The sequence below is a fragment of the Ictalurus punctatus genome, chromosome 9 (assembly GCF_001660625.3).
Source record: "Ictalurus punctatus breed USDA103 chromosome 9, Coco_2.0, whole genome shotgun sequence".
NCBI lineage: Eukaryota > Metazoa > Chordata > Actinopteri > Siluriformes > Ictaluridae > Ictalurus > Ictalurus punctatus.
Genome location: NC_030424.2, coordinates 15,970,705 through 15,987,101, shown reverse-complemented (window position 1 = coordinate 15,987,101; position 16,397 = coordinate 15,970,705). Strand labels below are relative to the sequence as shown.

The 16,397-nt window shown below is 37.3% G+C and overlaps 3 protein-coding genes across 6 annotated transcripts; 1 reads left to right on the top strand and 2 right to left on the bottom strand.

The window, feature by feature from the left end:
• Nucleotides 1–41: 41 nt before the first annotated feature.
• Nucleotides 42–5,818, bottom strand: tagapa (T cell activation RhoGTPase activating protein a). Its single transcript, XM_017475765.3, has 10 exons — nt 4,373–5,818; nt 3,881–3,957; nt 3,694–3,747; nt 3,288–3,360; nt 2,929–3,086; nt 2,614–2,775; nt 2,379–2,488; nt 2,101–2,269; nt 1,843–1,951; nt 42–1,737 (listed from the first exon to the last, which is right to left on the bottom strand). The coding sequence occupies exons 2-10, from the start codon at nt 3,905–3,907 to the stop codon at nt 620–622; spliced, it is 1,980 nt and encodes a 659-aa protein (XP_017331254.1). The 5' UTR covers nt 3,908–3,957; nt 4,373–5,818; the 3' UTR covers nt 42–619.
• Nucleotides 5,819–5,902: 84 nt separating this feature from the next.
• On the bottom strand, nt 5,903–9,369 carry nenf (neudesin neurotrophic factor). Its single transcript, XM_017475771.2, has 4 exons — nt 9,229–9,369; nt 9,088–9,148; nt 6,728–6,831; nt 5,903–6,635 (listed from the first exon to the last, which is right to left on the bottom strand). Exons 1-4 carry the CDS (start codon nt 9,367–9,369, stop codon nt 6,459–6,461), a joined length of 483 nt encoding a protein of 160 aa, XP_017331260.1. The 3' UTR covers nt 5,903–6,458.
• On the top strand, nt 9,208–16,392 carry pacc1 (proton activated chloride channel 1). 4 transcript variants are annotated; one of them, XM_017475767.3, is made up of 9 exons: nt 9,208–9,346; nt 10,313–10,533; nt 11,881–11,977; nt 12,109–12,321; nt 13,832–13,986; nt 14,713–14,852; nt 14,967–15,108; nt 15,206–15,313; nt 15,449–16,392. In XM_017475767.3, the coding sequence occupies exons 2-9, from the start codon at nt 10,498–10,500 to the stop codon at nt 15,608–15,610; spliced, it is 1,053 nt and encodes a 350-aa protein (XP_017331256.1). In that variant the 5' UTR covers nt 9,208–9,346; nt 10,313–10,497; the 3' UTR covers nt 15,611–16,392. The 4 variants fall into 4 exon arrangements, with proteins under 4 accessions (XP_017331256.1, XP_017331259.1, XP_053538805.1 ...); XM_017475770.3 differs by having other exon boundaries at nt 9,210–9,346; nt 10,319–10,533; XM_053682830.1 differs by lacking the exon at nt 9,208–9,346 and adding an exon at nt 9,446–9,542.
• The last annotated feature ends 5 nt before the right edge of the window (nt 16,393–16,397 follow it).

The window sequence follows — 16,397 nt, the reverse complement described above, 5'->3', positions numbered from 1 at the left end:
TAAAGGATTTCTACTAAAACACAACAGATTACACACAGTCATAGGGCGACAGACAAATGTTTATTGTGTACAAACAAGGCCACAAAAGTGCTATTAACATCCATTTTACATGAACAGTTTTGTTGTTTGTTTGTTTGTTTTTTTTTACCATGGATGTGTAACTTGTCGTAATGTGTCCACGGAAATCCACCCTTAATGACTACTTCATACATGTAGGGCGTGGTAGTATCGTACCATTTTTTTTTTTTTTATAATAAGTATCACAGTTCAGCGTGTGGTAGATACAGTATGTGCTTTTCCTCAGTACGTACTGAGACATGTGTTCTACATGTGACATCTGATGATTCGTAGTGATGACATTCTCTCAACGAGCACTTTTCTACCACTTCTATGAATGTGGAAAATGCAACAAAGTAAAGTGCAGACGAAATACAAGTCATAAATCATAATAGCTCGTCAAAGATGCATTTTATATGGACATTATAGATACAATTACAGACTTCTTAGAAGCTCTTGTTATTTTACAGAGGTACACTTCTTTTTTTTTTTTTGCTTCAAAATACAATACATCAGTAGAAAAATGTCCCACAGATTTATAGATGTAATAAAACCGAACACGTCACACATTTGACTCTCTGACATCCAAAGACTCCAACAGTGGTCGACTACAACAGTGCAACAGGACGTCGGTAGATTCAGTCTCGGATATGGTCTTCTGTTGAGACTCTGCTGGGGTACATGATGCAGACAATACATCACTCGTCTCTCCACCCCAGTAACTGCAATGTTTGACTGAGCAGGAATTTGATGGTTCCGCAGATGGGAATGTGGACTGACTGCATGTGTGCCTTGACAGACACCTGGCAGCTTCAACAGTCAATGGGCTGCAGATTGAAATCGCAGTGTGAGCATTATCTTGAATTGCTTGCTCATAGGATGGAGGATTACTCAAAATCCTGCTGTCCGGTTGCTGAAACATTTCCTCACTAGACAAACGTCGGGGCTTCTGTGACACAAGGAAGTTCCTGTCGAGAGGCAGCAATTCAGGGAGAGTCTGGCTGTGGCGTAAGGCTTTCTGAGCACGTTTGCTAATGCCACCTCGAGAAAAGCTAATCTTAGTCCGAGAATTTGGAGTTTTCATTGATTGGGAACGTTTCTTGGTGGTCTCACCAAGTACACTCCCATGTGCCTTTGAACGGTTGGGGAAAGACAGTTTACGTTGGACGGCCAGTCTATGATTGGAGGATGAAATAATAGGGGAGCTGGTTTGGATGGAGCTCTCTGAGGCACTGGACAAGGTGCTTTCTAGAGAACTAGAGGAACAGCATGAATAGTCTTTAGAAGTGCGCTGGAAATGCTCACCTAGAGATGAAATATAGATGTTCTTATGCACGGTTAACAAGCTTTTGCCTGCCCCAAACAAAACACATTCGTCCGACATCTGTTTTGTCAAATGATGTCCATAAAAGTCCATATCTGTGTGACTCCTGGTTAGGGCAGACTGGTTTCGATCACTTTTGTTGAAGACAATTGTTGGCTCAGAGCGCCTGCGAATAAAAGGTTTGCTAGTTTGTTTCCCCACCGCGTCAGGGGAGGAGGACACTTGAAAGCGATCCAGAGTTTTCTCTTCAGTGTCAGAATGGAAGGCGTGCATTTCTGTGTAGCTCCCTTGATACCCATCCATGTCAGGGTCATTGCTGTCATAGGCAGAATCATGATGGAGTGATAACAGTGAATCTGGCAGAGGAAACAAAGAACATGCTTTATAAATAAAAACAACTCTTTATTTTAAAATCTTATGTGAAGCAATTCAGATGTTTTTTTAAAAGAAAAGTATTTTACCATTTTTATCACTGAGTTCTTCCTCTTCTGGGGCCCCAAGAAGTGTTAGTGCATCCTTTCCAAATATTTCACAGCATTTATCAATGAGGAACTTCGTCAGGTTTGAGACCTAAATGGTAACATGGTTGGAGTTATTAACATACAAAACTGAACAACAGAACCTGTTAGAACTCACTTCAAAAACACACATGACTTGATATTACTAATATGCAGACTATAACTAAGAATTACAGCATATCATGGCAGCAGCCTACTCACATTTTTTTGCATTTCAAAGGTGTCACTTTGGAGCAAGTTGGGTGAAACACAAACAGCTAAACTGTTGGAATCCATCTTGTTTCTCTCCGTATTGGCGCTTATATGGTACAGCAAAACAATTAGATGTTTCAGGAGGACAATATTTGGCTCTGGAAGTGTATTAATCACCCTGAAAGAAATAAGTACAAGGGTAAGATTAAATTATGTTTGTTATTTGATACCCAAACCTAAATTAAAGTTATGTCATTAATACTTCAATAATTCAAAATCAGACTTACAATTGGAGCTCAGTGCACCTTTCATGTAAATCCTGCTTTTTCATTGCTGTCATCCAGGCCTGGTACCGATCCACAGTTAGCAAACTGCCAGGCAGGTGCCTCAAGAAATCCTGCCATTCATTAAATTGGATTCAGGATATTAGCATACTTAGATACTACAAAATGTGCTTAAACACAAAATACATATGGCTATAACATCATTCCATATTTAAAGATACGATTTAACTCGTGTTACCTTGAGGAGATCAGCTAGTAAGATCACATGCTGATTTTTCAGATCCACTTCCACTTCATTGTTGAGCTGCTCCTTGATCTCTTTCAGAGCCCTGGCATTACCAGCTTTCCTGAACACTCCTTCTGTTTGTGCGCCCTTTCTGCACAGCACTAAGAGAATCTCCTGAAGAACGATTGCATGGCAGAAAAAAAGGGAAGGGGTACATTTAAAAACTGCATATAATGTCTGCATACTGTATATAACTGCATATAATATAAACATACAAAAATACAAGCTCCAGTTTTATGTTGTATTATCTGATGAATGGAGACATACCATAATGGGTTTTGGGGGATTGCCATTTTTTTCACAAACATCTGACAAAGTTTGTCCAAAAAGTGCCTTCTTTTGAAGCCGAGTAGCACAGCCAGGATCCATCTGTTTTCTTTGTACACGCTGAAAAAGGCTCCTCCAGCGCTTTCGGTTGATATTGTCTGTCAAGGCAAATAAACAAACACAAACTTAATCTATGGATTCGTATATGAATTTAAAATGTAAGAAGATACAAATGAATTACACATTTACTGTATTGGTATGTTATCGTTTAAAACAGATCAGTTTGGTAAACTGTAAATACTGTTACAGTTTTCAAATGAATAAAAAAATAAAAGTGAAGAGAAATCTTCGTAACTTACCAGTGTGGATGGAGTTTGTCAACTTGCTGTCATATGTTTGCTTAAGTTGGGGCAGTCCCATATTCAAATGAACCTGAAAGCAAAAGAGGGATCAGTTAAAAGAAAAGTACCAATATTCTAAGCTCTCTACTATACTAAGTGAATGGTAGTTAGTAGTTTAAAATTATATTTTAAATAAGTTTTAAAGACCTCCTCAGCCTTCTCAACTAAAAAAGATTAAGGATACATGTCACTGCAAGTAACAGAGAAGGACTGAGATTCCAGGGTGCATTCAATATGCAATTTTGTGAACAGGATTTAACCTTTTAGGTGTTTAGTTGATCAGTGGAGCATGGTTCTTCACCATTATGTGCCCTATGTCATATGAAGTGCTGCATGCATAATATGTGGAGTCCAAAATACTTACAGCTGAGGCTGGCATGATGAGTAGGTCCATGCTGTCCTCAGTCTGGGATTTTGTCTAAAACAAAAGAAGTATTTATCTTGTCAGTGAAATAACTCAGAGCAAGGGAATCCAAACATGCACTACTCAAATTCCCTGATGTCATTAAGAGACAATAGGTATGTAGAATGGATGGCTAAAGGTAACTTACCACAACGTGGCCACTCAACACCTTCATCAGTGCACTGTGGTGTGATGTCTACAAAATACTCTAGTCTGTCAGTTTACCTGGGAAATAAAAATGAATAATATGTTTAAATCATCAACATATATTGTTGGGATTAAATCCAAAACACATTTTATTCTATGCTATCTAGACTTAAAGCATGGCATAATTAGATATAGAATAGGTTATGAATATTTGACTCTGTATGTCTATATAATGTATTATGGATGTCACATTGCACATTTAAAAAACAATTGTATTTATTACACTACATATGGTGTTTGTGTATATAATCATATAATTAGACTGTATATAAACTTACGATTAGAATGATAAACATGACCATCAGATCCAATATAATTCACTTAAAAGTACAATACTAAACTATTCTAGCAAATCAAACATAAACCTACACTGCAACTACTGTCACTTTATAAGTTTCAATAAATCCAAACACAAATAAGTAGTTTTTCTCACCTCCTGAAAGCACCGCTCTCTACGTCAATTCAAAAACAGTGAAAGCAGTTGTATTGACATGAGAGCAGCATGACACCAACACACGACTGAGACAGAATAACTTAGAGCGACCCACTGCACGTTACAAAACTAAAGTGGGTGGGCAGAAAGGGAAATTCTGATGTGCAATGGAGACAGGAAGCAGCATCATGGACTCCCACTACCAACACCCCCTTTAGCTATGTAGGGCAACAACACATATGCTTGTGGGTGGAAAGTGTCACATGCATCATTATAACACGAGAGTAAACTAGTAGGTAACATATAGGTGAAATGGAGCAGTGGTATGCACGAGGTTTAATTCAAGAGTAAGTCTGTGGCTAATTCAAACGGCCAAGTTTAATCAAAAATAAAGAGAACATCTAAAGATATGAGTAGACTTATGACTTATCTTTTTCTAGTAACTCTAAATTAATCACAAACTAGAAAGCACACTCAGAAAAACATAACCGTTTAGTTTCTAAAGATGGACCATTTCTGTGTTTTAAAAAAACCCTGCCATCTATTTTACAGTAAAGATGTCTTTTTGGGATAATTATTTGCTGAGCAAGCATTTACTGTAATAGAACTTGTACAATGAATCATTATACTAGAGTGTACTGCTGTAGTGGGAATTTTTAAGAAACACAGAAAAATCATTGTGAGATTCAACATTTGACAGTGCTTTGTTTTCACTGGTTTACTGTCATTTCACTCAGCCCCCATATTTTAGCCATGAATAATGAGTGAATTTGCCATTTCTTGTAATTGGCCAACAATCTGTTTAGCCTCCTACTAAGTACAGTCTCCATGTAAATTAGTTTCAGACCAGAATCTCTTTGGTTTAAAAAACACTGTGTGGGTAGATTAACCTGAGAAACTTCAGTACGCCAAAATACAAATAAAAAAGAAACTCTGGAGTGCAGTGTGTTTGCTTTGTGTAAATAATATCCCCAGTTCAGAAATAATTCACACAGACATTTGCATTATATTGAGAAATAAAGTACCCAAAGTTCCAAACCTAAAAGCAGTTAAGGATTTGCAGTAGCATGTCAAACAGACTTTAGTAGTGTTCAATTTATAATATCATAGAAAGCCAACTTTAGCAGTGAGTCACCAAACTTTCCCAGTCATGCACCACTAGTTAATGTGAAAGCAAAAGGATGCCTGTGAAGAAAATTAGGTAAATACACAAGTACAAAATATGTAAACATTAAAAAAAAAAAAATAAAAAAAACCCATAAATGTACCATGTTTTTAATCACACAGGTGGGTGAACTATTTTCAGTGACCTTCATGGCACCCACCAGGGAAAAACCTACATAGTATATGCATCATTCGTTTACTCGAGTGTGGGCAGACAGACCACCAAAGAGTGTAAGGTTAATACCACCAGCCTCCATCCCCCAACCTCATACAGCACACTGGTGCTAGTAGACAAATAGCACTATATGATCCTAATTTTTTAATAACACAGAAAACTCAGGGAAGGATTAAGAGTTAAGTCAAATGTTAGTGAATAAATAAGCAAAATTTTATTGTCTTTTCAAGCATTTCTTGTGTCCAGTGAACGCCATATAATAGTCAAATGTTTATGATGATCATAACACACCAACAAATACCTCCTGTAAAGGAATCCTTCTGTAAAACTGTACGTATGAAATACATGTTCCATTAAGAAGGAGAATGTATTTTTTCAGTAGCTATTTAAACACAAATGCCTGAACCATTCACACGTAGCTGTCAACTGGTGACATTGTCAAATGTATCACTGCATGTGTTACTGGTGCATGTATTACAATACCTTTGTATTCCAAAATGACTAGTCAGAGCAGACAATGTAAAATGCTTGAAAAATTTTAGTAGATACAATAATTGTCAAGATATAAAGATGAGAAGCTAAAACACAAACAAAAAAACAAACAAACAAACCAGTAGCAATTTAATCATTATTGATGCGATTCTCAGATACTAATCTTATCCCATGTGAAGAGAACTGGTATTAATCAATGTGAGATCTTTTAGCACTTACTATTGTACCAGCCTAAATGTTCTTTTTATCTAAGTATCAAAGCTCATTTCTGATGTTGAAATGAGGTTGATCCTCTGGTTTGAAATCTTCATTTGGGCTGCCATCTTCATTGAGAAGGCGTCTGTGTGTGTAGCCCACTATGGGGTACTTTGATTTGTATGTTCCAGTGAATACGCTCTCAAGGGACTCCAGCTCCTCCGTAGTAAGGCCCGTCTAACATCAGGAAAATGGGAGTTAAAGTAATTAATTAACTTATAAACGCTACAGCAGACCACTGCATTGAAAATAGTTCATCAGCAACTCACTGTATCATGGGTCAGATCTTCAGGATTAAGGGACATTTTAGCCACAGCTCGGGTTGAGTCCTTTCCCACAAGGGCATTGTAAGGGGCACCTTTGCCATAAAAGTCTGTAAAGCAACCAAAAATTAAATTTTATTCATTTCATTTATTTGAATGAAGCATAGTTAAGGAACGTAACTAAGAACTACACGTCTTTGGTGTCAACAGAGATCATACAAAGAAATTTCAGGTGGTGTATGTAAAATGAAAAAGAAGTCATTGGCTACATACAGACCCATAAGAAACTATTGAAATGGCAAGGCCAATTAATTTGTTTGCGCTACACACCAAAAACATTTGGGTTTGAGATCAAAAGATGGATACGAGACTAGAGTTTAGGATTTCAGCTTTTATTTCCTGGTATTTATATCTAGATGTGTTAAGCAACATAAAACATAGAACCTTTTGTATTAGACTACCTGATTTTTAGGTGAGCAAAAGTATACACTTAATATTTGGATGCATGTCCCCTATTTGCAATGACTGCATCAAGCCTGTGCCTCATTGACATCACCAAATTGTTGGTTTCCTCTTTTGTAATGCTTTTCCTGGCTTTTACTGCAGACTCTTTCAGTTGTTGTTTGTTTCAAATGGTTTCTCCCTTCAGTCTCCTCTTCAGGGGGTGAAATGCTGCTAAATTGGGTTAAGGTCTGGTGATTAACTTGGCCAGTCTAAAACCTTCCACATTTGCCCCCTGATAAAGTCCTTTGTTGAGTTGGCATTGTTTTGGATCATTGACTTCCCGTTCCAGTTAAGATGGATACAGAGCTCAGTTTGTCTAAACATGAAGAAAAAACAAGCACCCAGGCACCTCAGCCACGTTTGCCTGCCACAAGAAATAAACTGAGGAAGTCCTTTAGAGAGAAGATGAACCCCAAAGCTTGGTGAACTTCTATAGTTATTTTGTATCTTACCAAACACTCAAATCAATCATAAATTCCTTTTATCCTTACTATCCTTACTTCTCTCTCTACCCATTTCAACACAACTACAACTGTAGTTTATAATCAAACATTTTGGGCTACAGAACTGATAAATTACATCTTGCATATTTTCATACCTAGCATACTGAAAATAAACAGAGACTTGGGACTTAACATTCCTTGTCATATAGTGTGCACTTTTGATAACCTGGCACATGGCATTGCAAGAATGCACATTAAATATTGTCTTCATGTTGATTTACAGCATGCATGCATACATGCAGCCTGTATAGGTTATTTCAACATTTAACTTTGGTATAAGTCTTAAACTTTTTACTATTCGTAGTAATAAGTAAATGGAAAAAAAGTAACCATTAGCTACAAACATGTATAGACAGATTTTTAACATTTGCTCTCTAATTAGTAATCCAGAAAAAGCCATGCAAGCCCAGGCCATAACACTCCCTCCACCATGTTTCACAGATGAGCTTGTATGTTTTGGATCATGAACAGATCCTTTTTATTCTCCACACATTGGCCTTTACATCACTTTGGTAGAGGTTAATTTTGGTTCCAGAACTTTTGTGGCTCATTTCTGTATTTCTTTGTGAATTCCAATCTGGCTTTCTTATTCTTACTGCTGATGAGTGGTTTGCCCTCTACACTTCTGTTCTCAAAGTCTTCTTCAAATGGTGGGTTGTGATACCTTCACCCCTGCACTGTGGAGGTTGTTGTTGATGTCACTGACTGTTGTTTTTGGGTTTGTCTTCACAGCTCTCACAATGTTTCCTTGGCTGACCCGTTCAGTGTCTGTAGCTCAATACACCAGCGATTACTTTCTTTTTCAGGACATTCCGAATTTCTGTATTGGCTGTACCCAATGTTTGGTCTGATTGATTTTCCATCTTTTCTCAGTTTCAAAATAGCTTGCTTTTCTCCCATAGACAGCTCTCTGATCCTCATGTTGGATTATCCTTTTTAACAACAAATGCCGTCTTTACAGGTGAAACTGAAGGCTAAAACCTAGAGTAGATGTTCAGTGGTATTTATTGTATATACACTCACTCTAACAGGACACACCTGTCAGTCACATGTTCCAATGTGGGACATGGTCTGATACATAGGTTGTCTGATACAAGATGTGCTACCTTCTATGTCTTTTAACACATCTACATATAAATACCAGGAAATAAAAGTTTAAATTCTAAACTATCTTCTCATTTTATCTTTTGATCTCAAACCCAAAAGTCTTCAGTCTACAGCAAAAACAAATGAATTGACTGTGTAATATAGTTTCAGTGGGGACTGAAGGAAGCAGCACACTTCTGTACTATAGTGTTATATTATTAAGTAAGACAATATAGCGGTTGATTTAGGAGATGAAGCATGTGTACAACTGACGTTTTCCGGATGTAACGTCAAACACGACTCCCTTTATGGCCATGTAAATGGGCTGCCCGGCCTGAGGAATGTAAAAGCACAAGAAATTACATTTTGCAATAAGAGAAACTCTCACGAGATGTTGCGGCGGAAATAATCTACCTCACTTCCATCGTATCGTCTTAACTCTTCGTCGGTGAATAATCTCACAGGTTTTGACGCGGGTTTTACTTTTAATTTAGACTCATCCGCCAAACAGATGAAGATGAACGCAAAAACGGTAATAAGTTGCGACTGACGCATTATACAGGCTGTTTCCCTGGCTTGCAAACCTATCTACAGTGTGTCCGTATAAAATAAATTGACTCTTTTAATTTCAGAATAAGGTCCAGTGACGCCTTTGAATGCCACAGAAATAAAGTACAAAAGCATCGAAACCGTTTCGTCTGACACAAATGATGTCTTTCCTTTCGAAGGTGTGCATGGAAAGTTTTCTTTGTTGACAGTCCAAACTTCCGCTCTCCATTAGGCTTTTGTTTTGAAACTGGAATTCGTGACCGGATGTAGTAGTAAATCTACGGTGGCGACATTCGCGTTGCTTCATTTATTGTTTATATTTTTAAAATCTAAAAGTACTGCTTAAACGCACATTACTGTACAAAACAGTATCTATGAATCATCATCATTATTATTTAGTATTATTCCTCTGTAGTGGAAACAGCTGAACACTTACACTTTCGGTCTGTGTGCTTACATGCTTATCAGTGTATCAGGGCGTATTTGAAAATGTATTTCAGACAAATGTTTTCAGGAATAATCTGCATCATCATACAACTAATAGAATATCTGGTGTATTTTTATATATTATTATTATTATTATTATTATTACTACTACTACTATTATTATTTCGGTAAATATGAGGCCCTCTTTTAATACGTGTCCATTACTAAAACTTGTTTGTTGACTTTACTTTCCTGCTCACGTGCTTATCACGTGCTTATCATGTTGCGTGTTATTGTTTCTTGTTGTGTATATATTGGCCCGGTAATTTAAAAAAAAAAATATATATATATATATATATATATATATATATATATATATATATATATATATATATATATATATATATATATATATATATATATATGCACACTCTTTCCAATAACACACCTGTGTAGTACATATAGGCGCCCCATTGTTTTGCCCTAAACGTTTAGTTAGTAGTTGTTGGGTATTCGTTTCCAGCCCCAGGCGCTGTGATGTCACTGCTGGCGGCGGAGCAGCTGAGAGACACCTTATCGCCGTCCTCATGTGAAGTTACCGCGATATGTTAACTGATCCTCATGAGTGGCATCGCATGGACTGCACTTTAACATTGTTAAACAAGTTGCCAGTAATACCGAAATCCGTGTAAAACACCAGGGCAGAAAATGCTACGAAAGGAGACATCCTGCTGCTACCAAGAGGTATGAAACAGACTGGAGTTTGAATATGATTAGATTAGATTAGACTGTGTACCCTGAATGCGATCGTTTAGTGGGTTAACAGAAATTTACCCCTGCATGTGTGGATTATGATGGGTGTTATAGTTCATCAATAGCTGATGGGTAATTGAATACGGGCTGCCGCGTCGTGTAGTCATGTGACAGCAGCTGACTTACGTAAAAGTGCAAGGTTTTACGTACGCTTGAGACAATGCGGTTGTGGTCCAACGTAACTACAGTCTCGGAAAACTAGTACTGACCTGTACCTTTCTTTGTCTTTAGGGTGGTACTGTTAACAATACATCTTTTATACCTTTAGGTCATATCTTTTATTTGGTAATGTGAATGTAGCATACCTTTTTAAAAATAAATAAATAAATAAATAAATGATTTAACCCTTGTGTAGTCTTAACATTATGTATGATATGTGTAAGGGTCAAAAATGACCCTGCCTTCACTAAACCCCTAAAATATAGTAGCTTCATTGACTTTTAAACCACAAATCTATTTTTTATGTAGAAACAACCTGTCATTCATCACAACAAGATGAGCTTTGTGGATATCTGGGTTGTCTGTGTTCGCTGTACAGAAAGACTGCATTTATTCAGTGGACACCACTAGTTTTCTCTGCTGTTAAACACACGGGCAAGTCATTTTTGATCCTTGAGACAAGACAAGACAAGGATATAGGGTTTTGTATTATCAATGAGATTTGTATTGTAATGTTTTAAGGTGCGGGGAATGGTGACTTAGTGGTTAGCACATTCCCTCACTCTTCCGGGGTCAGGGGTTCAGTTCCTGCCTACGCAATGCGTGTGTAGAGTTTGCAAGTTCTCCCCCGTTCTTCGGGGTTTCCTACACGTACAATGGTTTCCTCCCCCAGTCTGAAGACATGCATTGTAGGCTGCTTGACATTTGCTGGCACCCCATCCAGGCTGTCCCCTGCCTTGTGTCCCTAGTCCTCTGGGATAGACTCCAGTCTCCCCATGACCCTGTGTAGGATAAAAAAATATACCCACTAATGGTTTGAAATAAAAAAGGTAGAAGAAAAGTGCAGTTTATTACCCCCTTTTTTTGAGAGTGTATCTACAAGCTGTGGTGTTGCTACATTTCACTCTTATTAATATATGTAAGTGACGTTTATTGGCCATCATGCTACAGAATTGTTATATATTTCAAATATTCCTAATACAGTTTGACATGTATGCAAATAAATACATTTATGCACAGAAAAGCACACATGACATGGTGGTGTACTTTTATACATTTTAATACATACATAAATTCTAAGATATTGTAATAATTGGTAGTATAATCTGAATGTTGTAGTTTAATGATGAGGATTGTGCACGAGTGTCTGCATCCTACCAGCACAATGGAGATGCTGACCAGGATCAAGATGAAACCAACTGTGATGTCTTACCAGGTGTGGATATAGCCCTTTTCAATAAAATCTGACCTTAATACAACTGTAAAACTGGATGATGCTGTTTATTCTGTCTTTGCAACATGGATCAATAGGAATCTTCCCTAATATTGGGTCTTGTGTTTTTACAGATGTGGATGTTATGGACAGCAGTCCACACTCTACTGCCTTCAACAAAGCTTGTTTGAAAAATGTCTTCACAGTCATTCTTGTTCTCATCTACCTTCTGCTAACAACAGTGGCTGTATTTTTGGCCTACCAAACCATATCGGACTTCTTGGAGAAGCTCAATCATCCTGTAATGTCTGTGTCATACAAAGAGGTTGAGGAGTTTGCTCCCCCAGGTGGGGTCCATACACACAACATGGCTTTTGTGATTCACTACCTTGGTCCTTTAATAAAGATTTAGAAATTCAACAGCACTGTGGTATGAGGTTGCGTAATACAGTGCTGTGAGACAGTATCCTGTTTTCTTTTGTTTTTGTGTATATCTCATACTAAATTGTTTCAGAAATTAAAACAAAGGCAACCTAAGTAAACACAAAATACAGCTTTTAAATTATAATGTTATTTAATGAAGGAAAAAAGTTATCCAATACCAACTGGGCCTGTGTGAAAATTTATTTGCCCCCTAGTTATTAATTCCCCGAATCTATGAAACTGCATTCATAATGGGGTTCAGCTGGACTAGACACAATCAGGCCTGAATACTGCAAGCCCCGTTCAATCAAATCTACACTTGAATAGAACTTTACCAACAGCATGACATTGGTTAAAATCTTACCCAGTAACACACTAGACCAAAATTGAAAGAAATTCCAGAAATAATGAAGAAGGTGATTGAAATACATCAGTCTGTAAAGGGTTACAAAGCTATTTCAAAGGCTCTGGGACTCCAAAGAACCACAGTGAGAGCCATTTTCTCCAAATGGAAAAAACTCGGCACAGTACAGTAGCAAAGCTTCCCAGTAGTGGCCAACTTTACAAAATTCCTCCAAGAGCACAGCAACTACTCATCCAGGAATTCACAAAAGAGCCAAGGACAACATCAAAGGACCTACAGGCCTCTCATGCATCAATAAGGTCATTGTTTATGACTCCACTATCAGAAATGGATTCCATGGAAGAGTGGTGAGGTGAAAACCACTGCTAACCCAGAAGAACATTAAGGCCCGTCTGAATTTTGCCAAAACACGCCTTGATGATCCTCAAACTTTTTGGGAGAATGTTCTGTGGACTGATGAGTCAAAAATGGAATTGTTTGGAAGACAGGGGTCCCGTTACATCTGGTGTAAACCAAACAAATTCCACAAAAAGAACATGATACCCACGGCCAAGCATGGTGGTGGAATTGTGATGGTGTGGGGATGCTTTGCTCCTTCAGGGCCTGGACAACTTGCAATAGTTAATGGAAACCTGAATTCTGCTCTCTACCAAAAAATCCTAAAGGAGAATTTTCTGTCTTCATTCCGTAAGTTGAACCTCAAGTGCAACTGGATTATGCAGCAAGACAATGATCCAAAGCATAGGAGTAAGTCCTAGTCCTAGAAGTAAGTGAAAGCCTGATGTACAGTTATCAGAAGCGTTTGGTTGCAGTTATTGCTGTCAAAGGTGGCACAAACAGATTTTAAGTTTAAGGGGGTAGTTAGTTTTTCATATTGGTGTTGGATAATGTTTTTTGCTTCCATATATATATTTTTTTAATCAAAACTGTATTGTGTGTTTAATCAGGTTCCTTTTGTGTTATTTTATATTTAGTTTGAAGATATAAAACAATTTAGTATGAGCTACACAAAATCAGCACTGTATGTGTAAATGGTTGCATATGTGTAAATGTTCTTTTTTCCTCTGCAGGAATTGCACTGTATCCAGGGAAAGCTCGGTTATTAAGCTGCCGGCACCACTACCACGATTATATTCCCTCCCGTTTATTGACAGGGCAGATGGAGGACAGTGACTGTGTAATACAGAACGTTATTTATAATGACCCATACACAAACCATACAAAAGTAAGTTTCCACTATACTAGCGATTCCTTTTTATGTAATATTTTTTTTTAAAGTCATTTATGGACCACTGCACTGTGTAGTTTTATTTGCAAGAAACCTTGTTCTAAAAGACACCAAATCGTTGTTGATGGTGTTCTTCTTTTAATGAAATATTGGCTTGCAATGTTGTTCAGTGTGTTGCAACTGCCTTCCAAACATGTCTCATCCTGTTTATTTGGCATGTGTGTTCTGTAACGAGTGACAAGTGATGTATTTTTTTGGCATGAGTCTCTCTACATGTGTATGTAACACTGTATAAAACATTCACATACTCTATACAAAAAAGTTCAATCTAAAACCCTTAAGGTTTCTTTGGTGGAGCCCTTAAAGACCTATAAGTTTAAAGAGTTCCAAGAGTTCAGCTCTTGAAGGATTCTTTTTCTAAGTGTCTAGATCCAGTGTTCTCAATCCTGGAGAGTCACTGTCCTTGTCACTATCATGTTTTCATAAAGCTGCATAAAGTTAACTGCTAGAAAGTCTGATCAATGTGACACCCAGTCTACCATTTATTAATATTTGTTTGTGCTACAGACTTTTTGGGAAACTCAGCTCTGTATAATTTAAAGTTTTCTTTGAAACCTTCTAAGAAAAAGCTTGTTTAGTTACCTGATGAACTAGGTGTGTGCAAGGCATCATGGAAACTGTATTAATAACATGTTATGTAATATAAATGATGTGCTGCATAAGCAAGCCCTGGTGGTTGAAGGTCCAACAGATGTCAGGAACCGAGAGCTCATATTCCTACAGTTCAGTCAGAATGAAACTGAAGAGGACTTCAGTGCCATCAGTTACATGCTGTTTGCCCAGTTCAGTGATCTGGTTAAAAGGTAAAGATACTTTCTGCAGTGTGCACCAATATCGCCTTGTCTGATTCCTTTTGTTTTGAATAGTGTTTAGGAAAACAGTAGTAACATGTAATACAAGTGTCCTCTGGCCACCAGCTCAGATAAAGCTGTATTCATGAGGGACTGTGAGAAAAACTACTCAATGTGGACTTTCTCTGGTGGCTTTCGTACCTGGGTCAAAATGTCTTTGGTACGGACATCTGGGAAAGGAAACGAATCTGTCGAATTCAGGCAAGAGGTAGGCTTTTTTTTTTTTTTAATGTTCCTTCAATCATAGTTTCCCGCATTTATATGGTAGTGTTACATTGTGGTATAATCTGTACAAAATTTTGCAGTCAAGTGTGGTGAAGTACAATGACAAGAGGCCTCCACAAAACCAAACTGATGAGCTTTTCTTTATTGTCTTTCAATGGCGAGATCCATTTATACAACAAGTCAAAGATGTAAGTAGGAAACTCATGTTTTCTATATCATACTGATAATGGTAGTTGTTCTGTTTAAAGGTGGGAACTGTCATGACAACTAAAATTTACTAAATCCCACACCCCTAATCAATTGAATCTTCATTTTGCCAACAGATCGTCACAGCAAACCCATGGAACACCATAGCCATTCTGTGTGGGGTCTTGATGGCTCTTTTTAAAGCGGCCAACTTTACCAAGCTGAGCATTAAGTGGATGATCAAAATTCGCAAAAGACACTTAAGAGCAAAAATTAGGGAAATGAACCAAATTAGCTGACTGACGATTAATAGCTGTCTATTGTCCAACGATCACTATTCACTTTCAATACTTTCAAAGGGATTTTAATGTTAATGAGAACATTTTAGTTTTTATAACTAATTTCAACATAACAGTGAATTATTATTTTTATTGAATCAGTATTTTATTACTTGACATTTCAGAATGACTACTGACATTATTTTGAATATTAATACTAAAGTTCTTTGCACAAGGGCTGGATGAGAGTATATCAAACTGGCTTTGGCAATGTAGAGAATCTTTTACAATTCTTCTCCAGTCTCTTCTCGGAAACATTGATGCTAGATGCTGCGTCATCTTATTTCAGTCGTCTATGCAGCAAATAGAACATGGATTTAGGGCTGGATCTCTGAAAGCAAAGAATCTGTTGTTATTATTAGTGTGTCACTGTTGTCAAGATTATTGTGACTCTCACTGTTATTTGTGACCAAATCCAGTTGCAACATAATTTGAAATGTGCTCGGAGAGCTGCTTGATTTTAAACAATGAGAAAGGGAAAATGTATTATGTTTCTGTTTTGTCTGTTACTATTTCTGTACTTGTGTGACTGTCCATTTTAAAACAGCAAACATTTCTTTGGCTGACATACGTTATTTGCTCAGTGACAAACAAAGATGTTCCTGTGACATGTAAAGAGTACTTATGTAAGTCCATGCAATCCTTTGAACACACACAATGTTGAATTTACAATTTGTATTAAGACAATATGGATTTGTGCACATTCTTTCATTCAACAGTAAATAAGAGAAAGGAAAACTTAACACCA